Below are 16434 nucleotides of genomic sequence, written 5' to 3'. Positions count from 1 at the left end.
TCATAAAAGGCTTTCGCTACGTATTACAATCACAGAGTTAATTTACCGGCATTAAATCTCATCTCTCGAATCTTGACTTAACCATTTATAAATTAGTCCGCCTATTGAAACTAAGCCTAAACATCAATTCTCATCTCTCGAATCTCGAATCAATATTGCTAAACTCATACAATTAAACCAGGTCTAATCTAATTGCATAGCATTAAATCAATCAATAGGAAAATAATTAAGCATTGACAATCAACAATCATAAATTACCCCTTCATATTATTGATTGGATCCCCATAAACCCTAGAAATAGAACTATTCACACATAATTTAATCTAAACTAAATAAAGCAATTAAACAAGTCATAAGAGAATAAAGGAATAAAAATTGCTGAAATTAATAGAGAAGAAATCGTTACCAAAATCTATGGAACTACAAAGTTGAGTCAAGAACAAGAGTAAAAGTTTGAGAGTAATCTAGACAGAGAAATAATCTAAGTAGAGAGAGAAAGTGTAAGAAAAGAGGTAAACAAAAATCAGGTAGTAAATCGTTCTTAAACACACTCTAAAACAATCCTAATTAGAAACTAAGAATTCGGCAAACCAGGTGCTCCAGAAACACCCGCCCGATCGGACGAAGGGCCGCCCGATCAGGCCCGCCTTTTTCTTTGTATACTCTTCCTAGCAGCCGCGCCCGATCGAGCTAATGCTCACCCGATCGGGCGCGCCATGCTAGTAGCACTTGTTGCGCGCCCGCCCGATCGAGCGTAAGCTTGCCCGATCGGGCCCGGTTCCACCTCGAGGCTTGGACTTTGATTGGGCTTAATTCTTCGGCCCAATCCGGATTTCCTCTTTGGGTCTTGAATACTTGGTCCAAATGCCCCGGTATCACATACACCGAGCCCTTAATCACCGACTCTAACCGGTCTTGGGCTTCAAAGACAGTCGTGCTCCTCCAAAGTCCGTAGTTGCTCCATGAAAACCCGGACAAATGCTCCAAAAGTGCCATTTCCTACAAAACTCAAGCAAAACTACGAAAATAATAGAAAACACTAATTAGTACTAAAAGTGGCTCTATCTAAAGAGCCAGAAACACTACTAATTATGACCAATGGACGAAGGTAAAATACTATATAAATTAGACACATCAACTGTGCCGTGCCGGGCCACCATTTCACATACCTAGCCCACGAAACGACACGACCATGTGCCTAACGTGTCGTACCGAGCCGGTCACCGTGCCCCCATGTTTTTTTTATCTAAAAAAATCAATATATATTTTTTTGAACCACATTTAATATGGATACATTATTTAAATAATTTTATTAATTCATATGTACGTTATTTTATTATTATATAATTGTTATATTTTTATTATTATAGTTCTTTATTACTTATGTTACTTTTCTTATTAATTTATTTGAAGTAGCGAATGAGTAGTCGTTTTGCACGGGTTGTGCCGTGCTTGGCCTTGGCATGCATCATACACTCGTGCTGGCGGGCCATGCTTGTGGGCCAAATTACTATACTGCCCGCGGGTTCGTGCCGTGCCCGTGCCGATTTTCAAAATCGTGTTCACGGCACTACCCACTTATCGGCATTGTGCCGCTGGGGTGCTTGTGCTGTGCTCGTGCCGCCTGCAGCCGGCCCGACCAATGCCAATCTCTAGTCAAGTTTAACTACTACTTCCGCTACATATTATTTGCAACGATTTGACATAAGGTAGAGAGGAAAAAATTCTAATCGTTGCACATAATATGTAACGGAGGTAGTATATCAAATATTTAGGAATAGAGTGAGAGAGAGAGTACTCAACAAAAATACCAATCAAAATGATGCAAATATTTTAAAAAAAAAATTCAGAAGAACTCCAAATGTCAATAAAGCTTAATCACTGTAGATCTGATGATGAATTGATGAGAAGATAAAACCGAACGACACAACTCCCGTCCCCCGACCCAAATTCTGATTGTTTTCTTGGTTGTAGCATAAATTTCAAAGCAATAGGCGCCAACACAAACACAAACTAATTCAAAATAATTAAAAAATTCCTTTAGTTCCAGCCAAAATAGCAGTAGCCACAAAAACACTCGTCCTTTGTCCTTTCTAAGTATTCTAACTCATCTTCCTTATCCTCCTACCCATCATTTTCTTCTTTGGGTCCTCATTCCTTTTGTGGTTCTTCGTTTTCGATTTATCATAAATTATTCTAACCCACAATTATCTCATTCCTTAATTTATATTTATGTAATGTAATTCATAATTCTGATTTTCAATGAATCAATTTATAAGAAACCCATTATAGTTTTGGTGTCGAATGTAGAGGGATTAATTGTTTTCCTAACAAAATGGCAAAGATTTCACAAAGGGAAAAGATTTTGTTAGGATATGTTTCTTCTAATTCAAATTCTATGTCAAACTCTTCTAGTAGAAGAAACTCTGAAGTTGATTTTAGTGATGTTTTTGGTGGGCCACCAAGGTGTTCTACTCAAGAATATTACCAATTTGAAGACGATGATAGTATTAATTGTATTGATGATGATAACAATAATGATATTGATAATGAAAATGATAATGATTCGGGTGATGGGTGTCGGGTTTCGTTGTTCGGGTTGGAGAAACCTGTGTTTGGAGAACAAGTTGGGGGTCGAAGGAGATACACCAGTGAGGATTTTTATGGAGATATATTTGGTGGTGATCAACCATTGTTGAGTTGTTCTTTATCAACAAGTGTGCCTATGCCTGGTAGAAACCCCTTTTCGTCCGCCCCGGGTTCGAGGAATATGAGCCCTTCCCGGCAAATGTATCCTGCAGCTGAGCCCTCTGCAGCTCCCTCTAAGTTCAGGTGATGCATATACTCTGTTTATTAGAATTTCAGTAACTTAAAACTGTTGTACAAAGTCAAACATATTTAAAAAAAACTTTTCAATTCAAATTATAATAAATTTTCAATTTCAAATTTATTGCAATTAATAATTCATTGATTAGTCAGATGTTTAGGTTGCACATTATAGATGAGGTTACTTAAAAAGAATGATACATCAATACAATAAATTAATTCCAAATTCTTAGATATGCAATTGCATCCAAAAAAAAAAAAAAAAAAAAAAAAAAAAATCTTAGATATGCAATAGATAAGTGGTGGTGTATCAAAGGTATATTAATTTGTGGGTACACAATAGAGGATCTTCACGCATTTATACTCTCATTCGTTCCTAAGTAATTCGTGTATTAACATTACTTACCTCTATCATTTGTTTTTAAATTACTTGATACTTCCTAATTAAAATACAGGATTATAATTACTTTTATTTTCTCGCGCTAACCCCACTTACATATTTAAATCCTTAATTATTTTTCTCTCTCACAAAACAATTTGAGTTCCTCCATTAAATTTATTTTCATTTACTACCAACAAATCTTCTAAAAATAACTTGCAAATTAAAATCAAACGTTACAAGTATTTTAGGAACGAAATTAATATTATTGCAATAAAATATTTTTGATTGATTAGTTATCTACTTATATCATTATACCAGGGTTGCAAATCTAGACAAGAAAACTTAAAAGTCAAAACAATACATAAGTGTGCTACACCAAAAATTATTATTATTATTATTATATTATTATTATTATTATTGCAAATCCATAGGTGCTTATGATATATGTGGAGTTAGGTGTATCAAAGAGTAACTTTTGTGCATTACAAACACCCCAAATGAGCACACAATACCATCGGGTGCACCTTTCTTGTAAGTGTATCTGGTTGTACAATTGAGGGCCTCTACACTATATTATGATAGAAGTCGTGACAAGAAATAGAGGGGAGAGAAGGGAAGAAATGAGTTTGAATTTTTGTTCCAAATTTTCTAGACTTCGAAAGGATTTGGCTTTTTCAAAAGTTAGAGAATTGATATCCTCTCATTCTTTTCCCTTCTCTCTCCTTCGAGTCATATCCACATAAGAGAAGACGAATCCCTTATATTTTTCCATTCCTTTTACCTTGCACTATCTACATAATCTGCTTGACATATACTTGTATATGTAGAGGTTGATGTGATGAAGTAATGGCATAACTCCCCACCTCAGATCCTTTAGGTTTTGGGAACAATCTTTTGGGACTCTCTAAAGAGATTTCCCTTATCTTCCCCCACTCAATTGACTCTCCTTACCATTTAAATTAAAATACGCCTTTGAAATCGATTGTTTGTAGAAGTTTGTTTCCTTACCTTTCATAGTCAAAGAGTTGAAAAGGCTTGTTTCCCTACATCTACAATAGTATACAATTTCATTGAGATAAGCTGCTCGATCCAAAAGCCATAGCAAAAATTCCAGTATATAGACTGAGATGAATGCTTGTTGCTATTCATAACTATCCTCTATGTAATTTGTCAAAGATTCTATTGGACTCCACACATTTTCGGTCATACCCTTTTGTTCTATATCCTTTACTGATAGATATTATATTTATGATAATATTTGTCGCAGATTAGGATAGATTTTATGTGTATTTTGTATCCTTATCGTACTAGGTTTCCTAACGTGATTAGGCCTAGCATTGTAAACTCTATATATATTGATCAATGGTACACACTCCAGTCAGGAGTTTTCCCGAAATCTAACATGGTATCACAACTTTAGGTTTCGATCTAACTTCCGCAAATTTTATTATTTTTATTTTGTTTTATCCAGTCCCTTTTCTAAGTGCTTTAATCACAATTTTTATTTCGATTTGCCCACCAAGTCAGATTTCTTGCTGCACTTTCTTCTTTACTTTATCAATTACTTTTAGGCAAATTGCTAATATTTGATTAATCACCTACATCGTCTGCTACATCATGACGAAGGATACTCCACCTCCATCCATTGAGTTTCACCCTGCACTTTCCGTCACTAATATCAAGAATTGCATTCCATTAATTCTTGATCGGGAATCAGTTTGATACTCGAATTGGGAGGAATTGTTTACCACTCACGCTCAAGCCTTTAGCGTACTCGATCACATCGATACAAAGACCACAAAACCTACTGATATCTCTGAAAGTTTGTGGACACGACTTGACGCGATCGTAAAACAATGGATATACGGGACTATTTCATCTGATCTTCTTGAAACCATCTTGTGCAAAGGGGACACTGCACAACAGGTATGGGATAAACTCAAGAACATCTTCCAAGGCTACAAGGGCTCTCTACTTGGAATCGCAGTTAACTGACCTTCACCTCTCTGCTTTCCCCGACGTTTCGGCATATTGTAGGCAACTCAAGACTCTAAAGGATCAGCTGGCCAATGTTGATAACCCAATCTCGGACAGCAAGCTCTTTCTCAAATTGATTGGTGGTCTCCGCAACACCGACTTCGACACGGTCGCCACGATCTTGGCTCAGACGGAGCCTTTGCCGTCTTTTGAAACCGCACGGTCACGGTTGCTTCTCGAGGAAGCACGCTGCAACAATGACAAACCTTCACAAAGTTCGTCCTTCGTGGCTCAACAAGCAAACTCTACTACTCCCTCTGACAACTCACAGCAGCAAAGCCGGCCACCAGGTGGTGGCAGCAGCAGGGGGGGAGGTCGAGGGCGCGGCCGCGGGGGGAAAGCAGGAGGCAACAAGAATGGTGGTGGCAAAGGGCGTGGTCGTGGAAATGGCCAATCTTCGCAGCAGCAACAAGGCTCGAGTCAGCAGCCTAATCAACCACAGTGGGCTAGCCCAACCCCTTGGCCCAATCAGCCCCCTCAACAGTGGGCTCCTCAGCAATGGCCTAGTTACTGGGCCGTACCCCCCTACCCATAGGCAAATTATAAGATGCACCATGGTGCATATAGTTCTATGTGAACCACCAATTAAAATATAATCTCTATTCTCTTTCCTCCTCTAATTTCCTAATTTCTGATTTTTCTCTCTTTTATTTTCTCTCTCCTCTATTTTTCTCTCTATTTTATTTTTATTTCTCTTGAATTCGTTTATCATCCTTTTTATTGAATTCCTTTATATTGTTAATTACCATAGAGTGAATTTTTTCATTACAATAAATTAAATTCAAATTTTGTTTTCTTCAACCTTCGATTTGAAGTTTCGTTAATAGAGTTTTAAAATGAAGTAGTGAAGCTAAAAATAGCGTCGTCGTCAAATAGAAGGTGGTTAAGAAGATGGTGTGATTATTTTTCACGAGATTTCATCATCTAAATCACCATGGCTAGGTTTGAGTTTCGAAATATGTAGCTTTCATATTCTTTTGATTTTTTTTAGTGATAATTGTGCATTTTGTTATGAACAGTTCTGCATTTGATTATATTTTAATATTTTGAACATTTTAAGTTAAAAATTTAAACGTATGATACGTTTTCTGTAAATACATAACATGTATTTTTGGAATTTCAAACATCTTTATTATAATTCTGAACATGCGATGCATTACTTATGAACTTATTTTTGTTTCAGATCTATGTATTTTTAATTTTATTAAAAAATTTGGCATTCTCTACTTTATAATTTATAAATCTAAACATTTGGCATTCTGAGCAGTGTCTTCAAGTGTAGAAGTTTTTGAAGGGTGTTAAGATGTTTGTGCTTGGGGTTCATAAGTTTAGGTTTTTGTAGGGTGTTCAGTGGTTTATGATTGGGGTTCAAAGGTTTTTGTAAGGGTTTAGAAGTTTTTATAGGGTGTTCAGTGGTTTGTAGGGGTTCAGAAGTTTTGGGGGTTCAGAGGTTTTTGAAGGGTATTCAGTGGTTTGTGATTGGGGTTCAGAAGTTTTTGTAGGGGGGTCAGAGGTTTTTGAAAGGTGTTAAGTGGTTTGGAGTTTAAAGGTTTTGTAAGGGTTCATAAGTTTTTAAAGGGTGTTCGGTGGTTTGTAGTTGGTGTTCAGAAGTTTTGTATGGAGTTCAGAGATTTTTGTAGGGTGTTCAGTGGTTTGTGGTTGGGGTTCAGAAGTTTTTGGGGGTTCAGAGGTTTTTGAAGGGTGTTCAGTGGTTTGTGATTGGGGTTCAGAAGTTTTTGTAGGGGGTTCAGAGATTTTTGAAGGGTGTCAGTGGTTTATGGTTGAGGTTTAAACGTTTTTGTAGGGGGTTCAGAGGTTTTTGTAGGGTGTTCAGTGGTTTGTGGTTGTGGTTAAGAAGTTTTTGAAGGGGTTGAGAGGCTTTTGTAGGGTGTTCAGTAGTTTATGGTTTGAGTTCAGAGGTTTTTGTAGGGGTTCAGAAGTTTTTAAAGTGTGTTCAGCAGTTTGTAGTTGGGGTTCAAAAGTTTTGTAGGGGGTTTGGAGGTTTTTGTAGGGTGTTCAATGGTTTGTAATTGGGGTTCAGAAGTTTTTAACAATTGGTTTTTTCTTAGATACATCATCGAATTTCTTTTTTTTTTTTTGGTGTTCTGATGTTGAACATTTGACTAATTGTACAATTTAAAAACAAATTGCGAATTTAAACAATAAAGTATTAACACATCTTTATCCTCTTCAGTAGGAGCAGATAATTTTGATTTTCAATCAAAAAAAAATTTAAAAATTAATTTATAAAAAGTCAAAAAGACAATTATATAGTAGAATATAGTTTCAATTTTACAATTTGTTGAATTATATTAGCAAATTTATTTAACATAAATGTAGGAAAATAAAAAAAGTTAAGTATTGTTTATCTTTTTGAAGGTATTTTCGTGTGTTTTTTGTCTTTTGTCATGGTAGATTTCAGTTTTTAGAGAGACAAAAATGGTGAGAGGAGAGAGAAAATACAAAGGAATTCATTGAGGAAGATTTTTAATTTATGAGAGGAGAAAGAGAATTTTTAAAATGAAATAAAAATAGATATGACATTTTTCAAAAAAAACTTAAATATATTTAGCAGTTGGAGAGAGGAGTAACTATTATAAAAATATATATAAAAATAAAAAATACAAAATAAAAAAAAACTTTGTAAGATTCTTTCATTTGGGCTTCTTGTGTGTTGGGTGTGAATTGGGCCAGGTGCATCTATTTCTAGGTGCACCATGGTGCACATAATACTAATTGCTACCCATATCCTACGGCCCAAGGCATGATTGGGCAGCCCAGATCAGTTGCCCCATATAGCCAAAACAACCGAAGCCCACCCCAGCAGGCCCACGTGGCTGGGTCACCTCAATACGGCCAACTATATACTCCAACTGAATTGGGCTCTGCTTATTCGTCCATGACTCTTGCAAACACCGACAACGGATGGTATATGGATTGGGCTCTGCTTATCTAACATTTACATTGTTGTTTCCTTTTTTCAAATGACATTTCTTCATAGTGAAAAAACAGAACCAGCAACTGCAGGGCAAGAAGAGCTTCGTGTTGAAGTGGTCTCACCCATAACAACTTAGCCTAGTGTAGATGCTTATGAAAATCAATTTTGCAGTTTTTGTGGTTGTGTTAGAACTTAGAAGAAACTGTATGAGATAACAAGATTGAATATACCGAAAAGAATTTTCTGCCTCTATCATCAGGCATACAACTTTGTTTGCATCTCTTTGTCTAACAGGAGGATGACTGTAAGGTATTTATTATCTATTTGCAGCTTACCAGGAAGAACGACGAGCCCAGATACTTTGACATCTACCTCATTGAACCAAAGCTCGAAATTGTCTGGGCGTTCACTTTCTAGATTTAACCAAACCAGCCAGAATCACTTTGCTTTCCATGATGATACTCCTTCGTCTTATCAACCTAGCACTTTGTCACGTGAGGTTTCTATTGATGGGAAAGAGTCATCAAGTGACAGAAATTTAGATGGAGCAGATTATGAAGGCGAGTTTACAGTAAATTCAAAAGATCCAGAAGTTCATAATGAAAACATCCTGTTTCATTTTTCAATTTATAAATGGCCTAGCAAAGGAGTTCCAATTGTTGTGTCTTCAAGGAAAAGAGGCACTTCAAGATCAAAAGAAAGAATAAAAAGTACTGAGAGATATTTGAGCACTAGTGAAGGGATTAGCAGTGCCTACTTGGTTATGGAAAAGCATAAAGGTGATGTAATTGTTAACGAGTCTCTTTCCTCCAGTAAACGCCGGGTTCCATCAACTTTACAAAGAGAGCGTGACCTCAAAAATGAAGACACAAGTGTACATGTCATGAGTGTAAAATGCAACTCTGAAAATGAAGTCGGAGAAGCTCCATGTGATGTACAAGAGGGTACAGAAAAAGTGTCTGATATTTTGCAGAAAAGTTCAGAAGCAGTAGCAGATGATATTTCTCTTAAAAAATCCTTAAAGAAGACAAAATCAAACATGAAATCTCTAGTTTCCCTGTTTGGAGAAGAGAAAAAAGGTATTATGATATATGCTTGTAATTTGCAAGATTTTATTTTGTTGTTACTTCTAATTTCATTGACATAATTTTCTTATTTCTATAAGAGGTGCTATCATGCTATGCAGGGAAAAAAAAGGCAACTACTGAAAAGGGAGGGAAGAAAAACAAGGTCAATGAAACAAAAAAACCATCTATGAATGATAGCCTATCAAGTAATATTAACAAAGGAAAGCTACATTCGTTGAACACCGGAGAAAGAGAGACTGATGATATCTCAAGTTACATTGTTAATAAAAGTAAGGTGCATAAGTCGTCCATTGGAGAAAAAGAGAAGGATGATATCTCAAGTAACTATGTAAACAAAAGTAAGGTGCATATTTCCACAGGAGCAAAAGATGGTATTTGTAAAGGCGATGGTCCTGGAAAAGTTAAAGATTTTGTCAAGATATTCAATCAGGATACTTCTTCAACAACAAAGAGTAATGTTGTGGGTAAAAGTCGTAGTTGGAGATGGAGAAGCACAACCAACTTCGAAGCAGAGAAGGAAGTTCACACCCTTCCAGCCCAAAACCATGATGAAATGCATGCTTCGTATGTCAACTTGGAAAAAACTTGGTCAGAGACCATTGAAGTGGTATTTAATTTTTACTCAATATGAATCAAATCTAAGATAACTTAATAGGGTTGTGCACATCAGATATCCAATCCAAAACCATATTTTAGATATTGGATATTCATTCGAGAAATATCATTTGAATTGGCATCTGATATTACTTTTTATGTTACTTATCTAAAAATTTAACTGGTAATGGATCATATTTTCAGATAGACAGGCCTAGGCAGTATTAGTTTTCTCTATAATTGATAGTGGAAATCATCACTCATAATGGTAGATTTCATTGTGTTCTAATGTTCTACATCAAAAATCTTTCAGGTACCATCCTAACATACTTTTTTTTGTCTAATTTTACAGATCGACGAAGATTCTTTTTTATCAGAAGAACAAGTATTCATGGTCGATGGTAACGATACAGTTGCTGATACTGCTACCTCAGCATCAAATAATGGTTAGTTAAACCTTTTTTACGACTAAATGTTGGATTCAAATTTTTTGTCTTATTATTTAAAGCCTGCTTTGAAATTCGAATGGATAGCTAGACTGAAGTGACAGTTTCATAGTTGTCAATTCAATCCTCTCATAGCGTATTATACTTTCTATGCAATACAAGTTAATAATAAGGATTTATTATCCTCATTTATCTTTTGATTTAATTTGGCTTAAAACCCCAAAAATTATTTGAAAGTTTAGAACCCAGAGTTAATTCTAGTCCTTTTGATACTATCATGTTTAGCCTGGAAATGTTACAGTTGCTTATAAATACTGCATATGAAACTCAATGAAATAAACCTTTTAAACTGCTAAGTTTTATGTTATTGCCTTATCATTTAATATTTTCATAGATCAAACTACGTTACAGAATGTGTTTTCAGACATCCTAGTATAGTACTTCGTGACAACTATTTAGGGACCAGAGGAGTATATTTTTTTGGAGACACTTAACTTTATTTCTACAAAAAGTATAATTATGTCTTCAACTTATTTTAATGAAACAAGTGATTCATTTTGATCGATCTGCTTTTGCTAGAACCAAATGTTGATGGCATTGGAGTTTCTGCTACGAAAAACGAAACTAACTCTGTTCATGACATCCTGGTATGTGATTAAACCTATATTTCTTACTAAAAATTCTCTAATTAATGTTTTTGTTTATAGTATGGAACACTTGTTCTTTGTCACAGTCAGTTGTCCATGCTTCTTATCTTCAATAAATCACTTTAATTTATGTTATGACTCTTATTAATAGGATAATGGAATGATACAAGACATTGATACACAAATAGCAACTGAATCACAGGAGGAAACAAAGGTAACCACTGTCCTTCATACGGTCATACCCCACCTCTTCACCTTACCTAAATACAGTGAAATGCTGCTACTAATTTACTACGTTACTATTCAGATTTATGAACGTAAAGTACGCCAGTGGTCTAAAGGAAAGGAAGGAAACATACGTGCATTGCTTTCAACAATGCAATATGTAAGTGTGTACACAATTTTCTGTCTAGATTTAGTTGTTTATTTATTTAGATTATTGATGTTACAGTTGATTTCACCAAGAGGGGGTATAATTATCAATAGGCATAGAAGTTGGACCAATAGTAACATAACTTAAAGTAGTAACTAAATACAAAGTGTATCCTAGCTAAATACCTTTGAACGGACCCAAATCAACTAAGATATCTAAAATTGCAAAATATGTCACATGTGATCTAAAAGACTGAAAAATGCTTTAGAAGTCTAAATTTGGAACTGTGTCAATCAATATGATAGCAACTAATATATGTATTATGTGTTCATAGGTTCTTTGGCCTAATAGTGGATGGAAGCCAATTCCACTAGTTGATATAATAGAAGCAAATGCAGTGAAAAAAGCATATCAAAGAGCTCTATTGTGTTTGCACCCTGATAAATTGCAACAGAAAGGGGCAGCTCCATATCAGAAGTTAATTGCTGAAAAAGTTTTTGATATCTTACAGGTAAATATAATTTTTAATTTTTAACAACTTTTCTCGATTAATTTTCAAGATACAAAATATTCAACATCGCCTAAAAAGAATGGAATAAGATTGTTGTTTAAGTTGTTAGAAGTTTTTATACTTCCTCTGTTTTTTTTTTTTTGTTTTTTTGTTTTTTTGTTTTTTTTTTTTTTATATACTTGCAACACTCCTTGTTGTCACACTATTTGAAGAGGTGATTAGACTAAGTCAACAGATGAATTAAGCTATGTAATTTAAACCGTTGCAACTTATCATTTTATTCTTATCGGTGTTAAAGTTTTGTGAATTTATTTATCTGTTTACCTAGTCTAATTCTCCCTTACAATGCATGCTGAAGGGGTATGTTACGGGTGAATATAAACGGAAGTTAGTTTATAGTAATTGCATCAGAAGTTTCATTTACAACCACCATTGCATAGCATCTACTACTTGTTAGAAGTTTTACACACCACAATTTCATGGCATCTCTCTACTTATATCATATACTACCATTGCAAGACATTTGACCTGGAGGTTTGACTTAGCTTCGTGGTGAAGGATTAAACCATTAAGCACGACCATTGTTCTTTGTCAACCTCTACTTTGAATGAATACATATGAGCATATTTATAGTACACCCAAATTATTCTTTTCGTAAAAGATAAGTTTTATCAAAAGATGTTTAAAAAATATTTTCCAAAAATAAGTTTTCCAAAAATATATATTTTTGTTAAGAATATATTCTCTTAATAATAATAAGTTATATTTACTATAAAATCAGATTTTATTTCACTTATAAATATATTAGCTTATCTTTTCTGAAAGATATACTTATCATAAAATCAAATTTTATTCTAAACTTAAAGTTGCTGAAAATACTTGTCAAAAATAACTTATGTTTTTCCAAAAGGGATTTATTAAAATATAAATATTTTTATTCTGTAAAACCAAATACCTAAAAGAAGATATGCACGTATTAGGTAAATATTTATATCATTAAAACCGACTTTTAACGACGTGCAGACTTAATATCCTATTTTAAGTTCCTGACAAGTTTCATATGCTCTAGTTTCTTTAACTGTATGGAGTTCAACCTTGGTTTTATAGACTTGTTCCAGACCGACTTTTATGTCCGATATACTTACATGAATCCTAGAGCGATATACTTCGATTTCTCCGTCTTCATGTTGTTTCTTTGAAACTCTTGTTCCGGAATCTTGTATTATTAACGTATTCTAGATCTCGGGGCAATATTCCACATTTGGAACCACAATCCAAGCTCCTAACTGAAACTTGATGTCACTATTGTTTATTCTGTATTGGAACTCGTAGACAAGGCTCCTTTCTGTAACTTGCTTTCATCTCCACAGTCCAAGCTTCACTCTTTAGCTTGTTGTCATGCTTCTGTTAGGATGCTCCTTGTATGTATCTGTTAGGGAACACCTCATGTACCCGTTAGGGAACATGCTCCGGCTCTCGTGGGATAGCCTGCCAAAGGTTCCTTCTGGATCTCGTTGGAGAATACCTTCATGTTTCTTCGTGGTTTGGTTCTAATGAGAGAACCTGCTTTAGGTTCTTTCATTCCCTCTTGTTTCTCTTAAAGTCTTCTATGTTCCAACCCATTATTGACTTCACCTAAGTCAGTTCCTGTCTTCACATAAACACTTAAGAGAACATTAGATTGAAGTTTGTTTGTCATAAACAAACTTCAAGTGAGAGAACTATTTAAACTTAAAGCTACGTAAATACTCTTTCACATATACAACTCATGTATGCATAGAATACTTACCTCTTGAAGCTCACATCTGCAATCACCTATTTACATAGTTACCTTCATGGTTCCTTAGCCATCATCATGCTTATCAACCATAACTCATAATTGTTCTTGTACATTGCTTATCATATATTGCTCAGGTTCCTTATATATATACTTGACATTGCTCAGGTTCCTTGTATCCTGTTCCAAGCATTACTTGTTCCTTTTATGCACAACTTATCAAACACCTTAGATAAGCATCATTAGTTTACGATCATCAAAACGTAGTTACTCAACATGTTTCTTATACCAAAATTGTATGAAATCTATCTACTTTTTTAAAGTTTCATATACCATGATTGCATGGCTTCTATCTACTTGTTTCAGATACCGCGATTGCATGACATGAATCTACTTGTTACTTGTTAGAAGTTTGGAATACTACAATTGCAAAGTATCTATCTACCTGTAAGACAGTTTCAGATACTGCAATTGCATATGACATCTATCGTACATAGATTCGAAAAATTCTGATGCTACATAGATCCTAAAGCTTAGTTAAACCTATTGTGAACTTAGCACACTCAAATAGACAAATTTTTTTTGAAGTATGCAATTTCTCTTGTAATTTTGGTTAGAGAATTGCTTTAAAATTACTCTATACTTGTATATTTTGGGAAATCTAATACATTGATATTTTTATTATTTTGGCCTGTACAGGAGTCTTGGGATCAATTTAACGCCATTGGACTTCTTTCTTGACAGTTTATGTTCAATCATAACATAAATTGATTAATTTATCGACTGTTTTTTGTTGAGGGATGTATTATAATAGCAATTAGTAACAGATGATTGTACAGACGATTATTTCTTTGTTCATATCTTTATTTGTTTTTCTTTATTGGAGTGACACTGTAAATACCTAGGAATGTTTTTCAAAATGTAGTCCGATGACGAAACAACTTTTACTGCCTAATTTGTCCGACTCACGTAATGGTTTTTTTTTTTTTTTTTTTTTTTTTTTTTGTTTTTTTTTTAAAACAACTGGATTTAAGAATTGTTATAATAATAGTCCTTTTGTTTTAGCCTACTATCATTTTCTAAGCTATTTTAGACATTTTAATAACCCAAATACTTTTCTAATCTAAAATCTATAAACCTTACCCAATTTTTTATTTTTTATAAGTGCAGCCCAAATTTGAGCAAATAAAATTTTTGTACCTCAATTTTTATCAAAATCCTACATGGTTTTTTTTTTTTTTGGGAAATTCTTTTTGATAATCACAAACTTTTATTTTTTCTCAGTGGTAAAGGCAGAAACTTTTGATTATCAATGATAATCACAAAATAATATAACCAAGTCAACGGTAACTTAACTTAAATAATTTATTAATTCTTTAACCATGGTTTAGCAATTAAAGTGCAAAAAGACACAACTACCCCCATTTAATTACCCCCAACCCCCTTTCTTCTTCCTTTCGATCTCTTTCCCCTTTCTTCTTCCTTTCTCACCATTGCAACTCCCTTCCAGCCACCTCGCCGCTACCTCACCTCTCTTCCTCGCATACTCGCCCCTGCCCACCACCCTTCCCTGCATCCCCCGCCCTTGCCTTGGTATTGTTTTTCCCATCGAAACCCAGAAAAAACCCACCACCTCCCTCGAAAACATCTTGAACCCATACTCAAAATCACCATATTCGACCCCAAAAATCCCCCAAAATGAATCAGACCCTCATTCCCTCCCTTAATTTTCCTTGTTGCTCTTCATCATCATAAATGAGCATCATCATCAAGTCGTTCGGTTAAGATGTTTGATTTTGGTTTGAAATTAAATTTTGCGGCTGCGAACTGAGTGCAACGGAGGCTGTTGTGGGACGAATTGGAGGCACTGGTGGTTAATTCGGCGGCTAGGGTGGTTGCAGTCATAGTGGCGAGGTGATTGCGGCGGTTAGATGATGTTTTGCAACTGAATGGTGATTTGGTGGTGTGGATTTGGAGGTGGTTGACTGCGATGGTCGCGCCGCTGTTGTTTGGTGGTGGTGGTGGTGGGTGTGGAGGTGGTGGTGTGGTGGTAAGTGAGAGGAGCAAGCTGGGCAGCTCAGGGAGGGGGCTGGCAGTTGGCTGGTGGCTAGGGAGGGGTTTGGATTTTTTTTATATTTTTTTAAAAAAAAAAAATAATTTAAAGGGTACTAATGTAAATATATAATTATTTAACCCTAGTTAATTGTTTAACGATGTTTTAATATCATTAAAGTTACCATTGACTTGGTTATATGATTTCGTGATTACCATTGATAATCAAAAGTTTCAGCCTTGACCACTAAAAAAATAAAAGTTTGTGATTACCAGAGAGAATTTCCCTATTTTTTTTTTTAAAAAAAAAATATTGAGTCCTAGATCAAATGTTATGATAAAACAAGAACCGTAAAACAATTGATGAGCGCAATGCGCTTACGGAATTCTATCTTTAATACAACCCAATTTTTTGAAATTTGGGAGACAAAATTGACACCTTGACATGAGTTTGTCGATTGCTGGAGAGGATGAAAATTGAAAGATATGAACATGTTTGAAATTTGATTGACATTGTCACATATGTATCTGTTACACCCAATACTTAAAATTTTGACTTTTCTTGACTTTGACTTGTTGACCAAGGGAAAATGGACCTTAGTATTATATTAAGGGACTTTGGGTAAGATGATGGCAACAAAGAAAAGTGGCTCGGATTTAATCAAAGGGCCCAAGATAAAGACAGGACTGGGGTGAATTGTATGTGAGTTCTTATAGCTACTTTTCGAAATATAAACAAAACTGTAAAGGAACTTGCAATGCA

General features: G+C 34.9%; 1 protein-coding gene across 2 annotated transcripts; it reads left to right on the top strand.

Annotated features, from left to right (window-relative positions):
* Window positions 1-2039: 2039 nt before the first annotated feature.
* Window positions 2040-14587, top strand: LOC145639010 (J domain-containing protein required for chloroplast accumulation response 1-like). Of its 2 annotated transcripts, none has more exons than XM_081690108.1 (9): window positions 2040-2832; window positions 8514-9262; window positions 9349-9878; window positions 10218-10311; window positions 10891-10958; window positions 11110-11172; window positions 11266-11343; window positions 11666-11842; window positions 14319-14587. In XM_081690108.1, the coding sequence occupies exons 1-9, from the start codon at window positions 2336-2338 to the stop codon at window positions 14358-14360; spliced, it is 2298 nt and encodes a 765-aa protein (XP_081546234.1). In that variant the 5' UTR covers window positions 2040-2335; the 3' UTR covers window positions 14361-14587. The 2 variants fall into 2 exon arrangements, with proteins under 2 accessions (XP_081546234.1, XP_081546235.1); XM_081690109.1 differs by having other exon boundaries at window positions 2045-2832; window positions 9370-9878.
* Window positions 14588-16434: the final 1847 nt, after the last annotated feature.

The sequence above is a fragment of the Chenopodium album genome, chromosome 7 (assembly GCF_948465745.1).
Source record: "Chenopodium album chromosome 7, dcCheAlbu1.1, whole genome shotgun sequence".
NCBI lineage: Eukaryota > Viridiplantae > Streptophyta > Magnoliopsida > Caryophyllales > Amaranthaceae > Chenopodium > Chenopodium album.
Note: the sequence above shows the minus strand (reverse complement) of the source record. Positions and strands in the feature narration are given on the sequence as shown.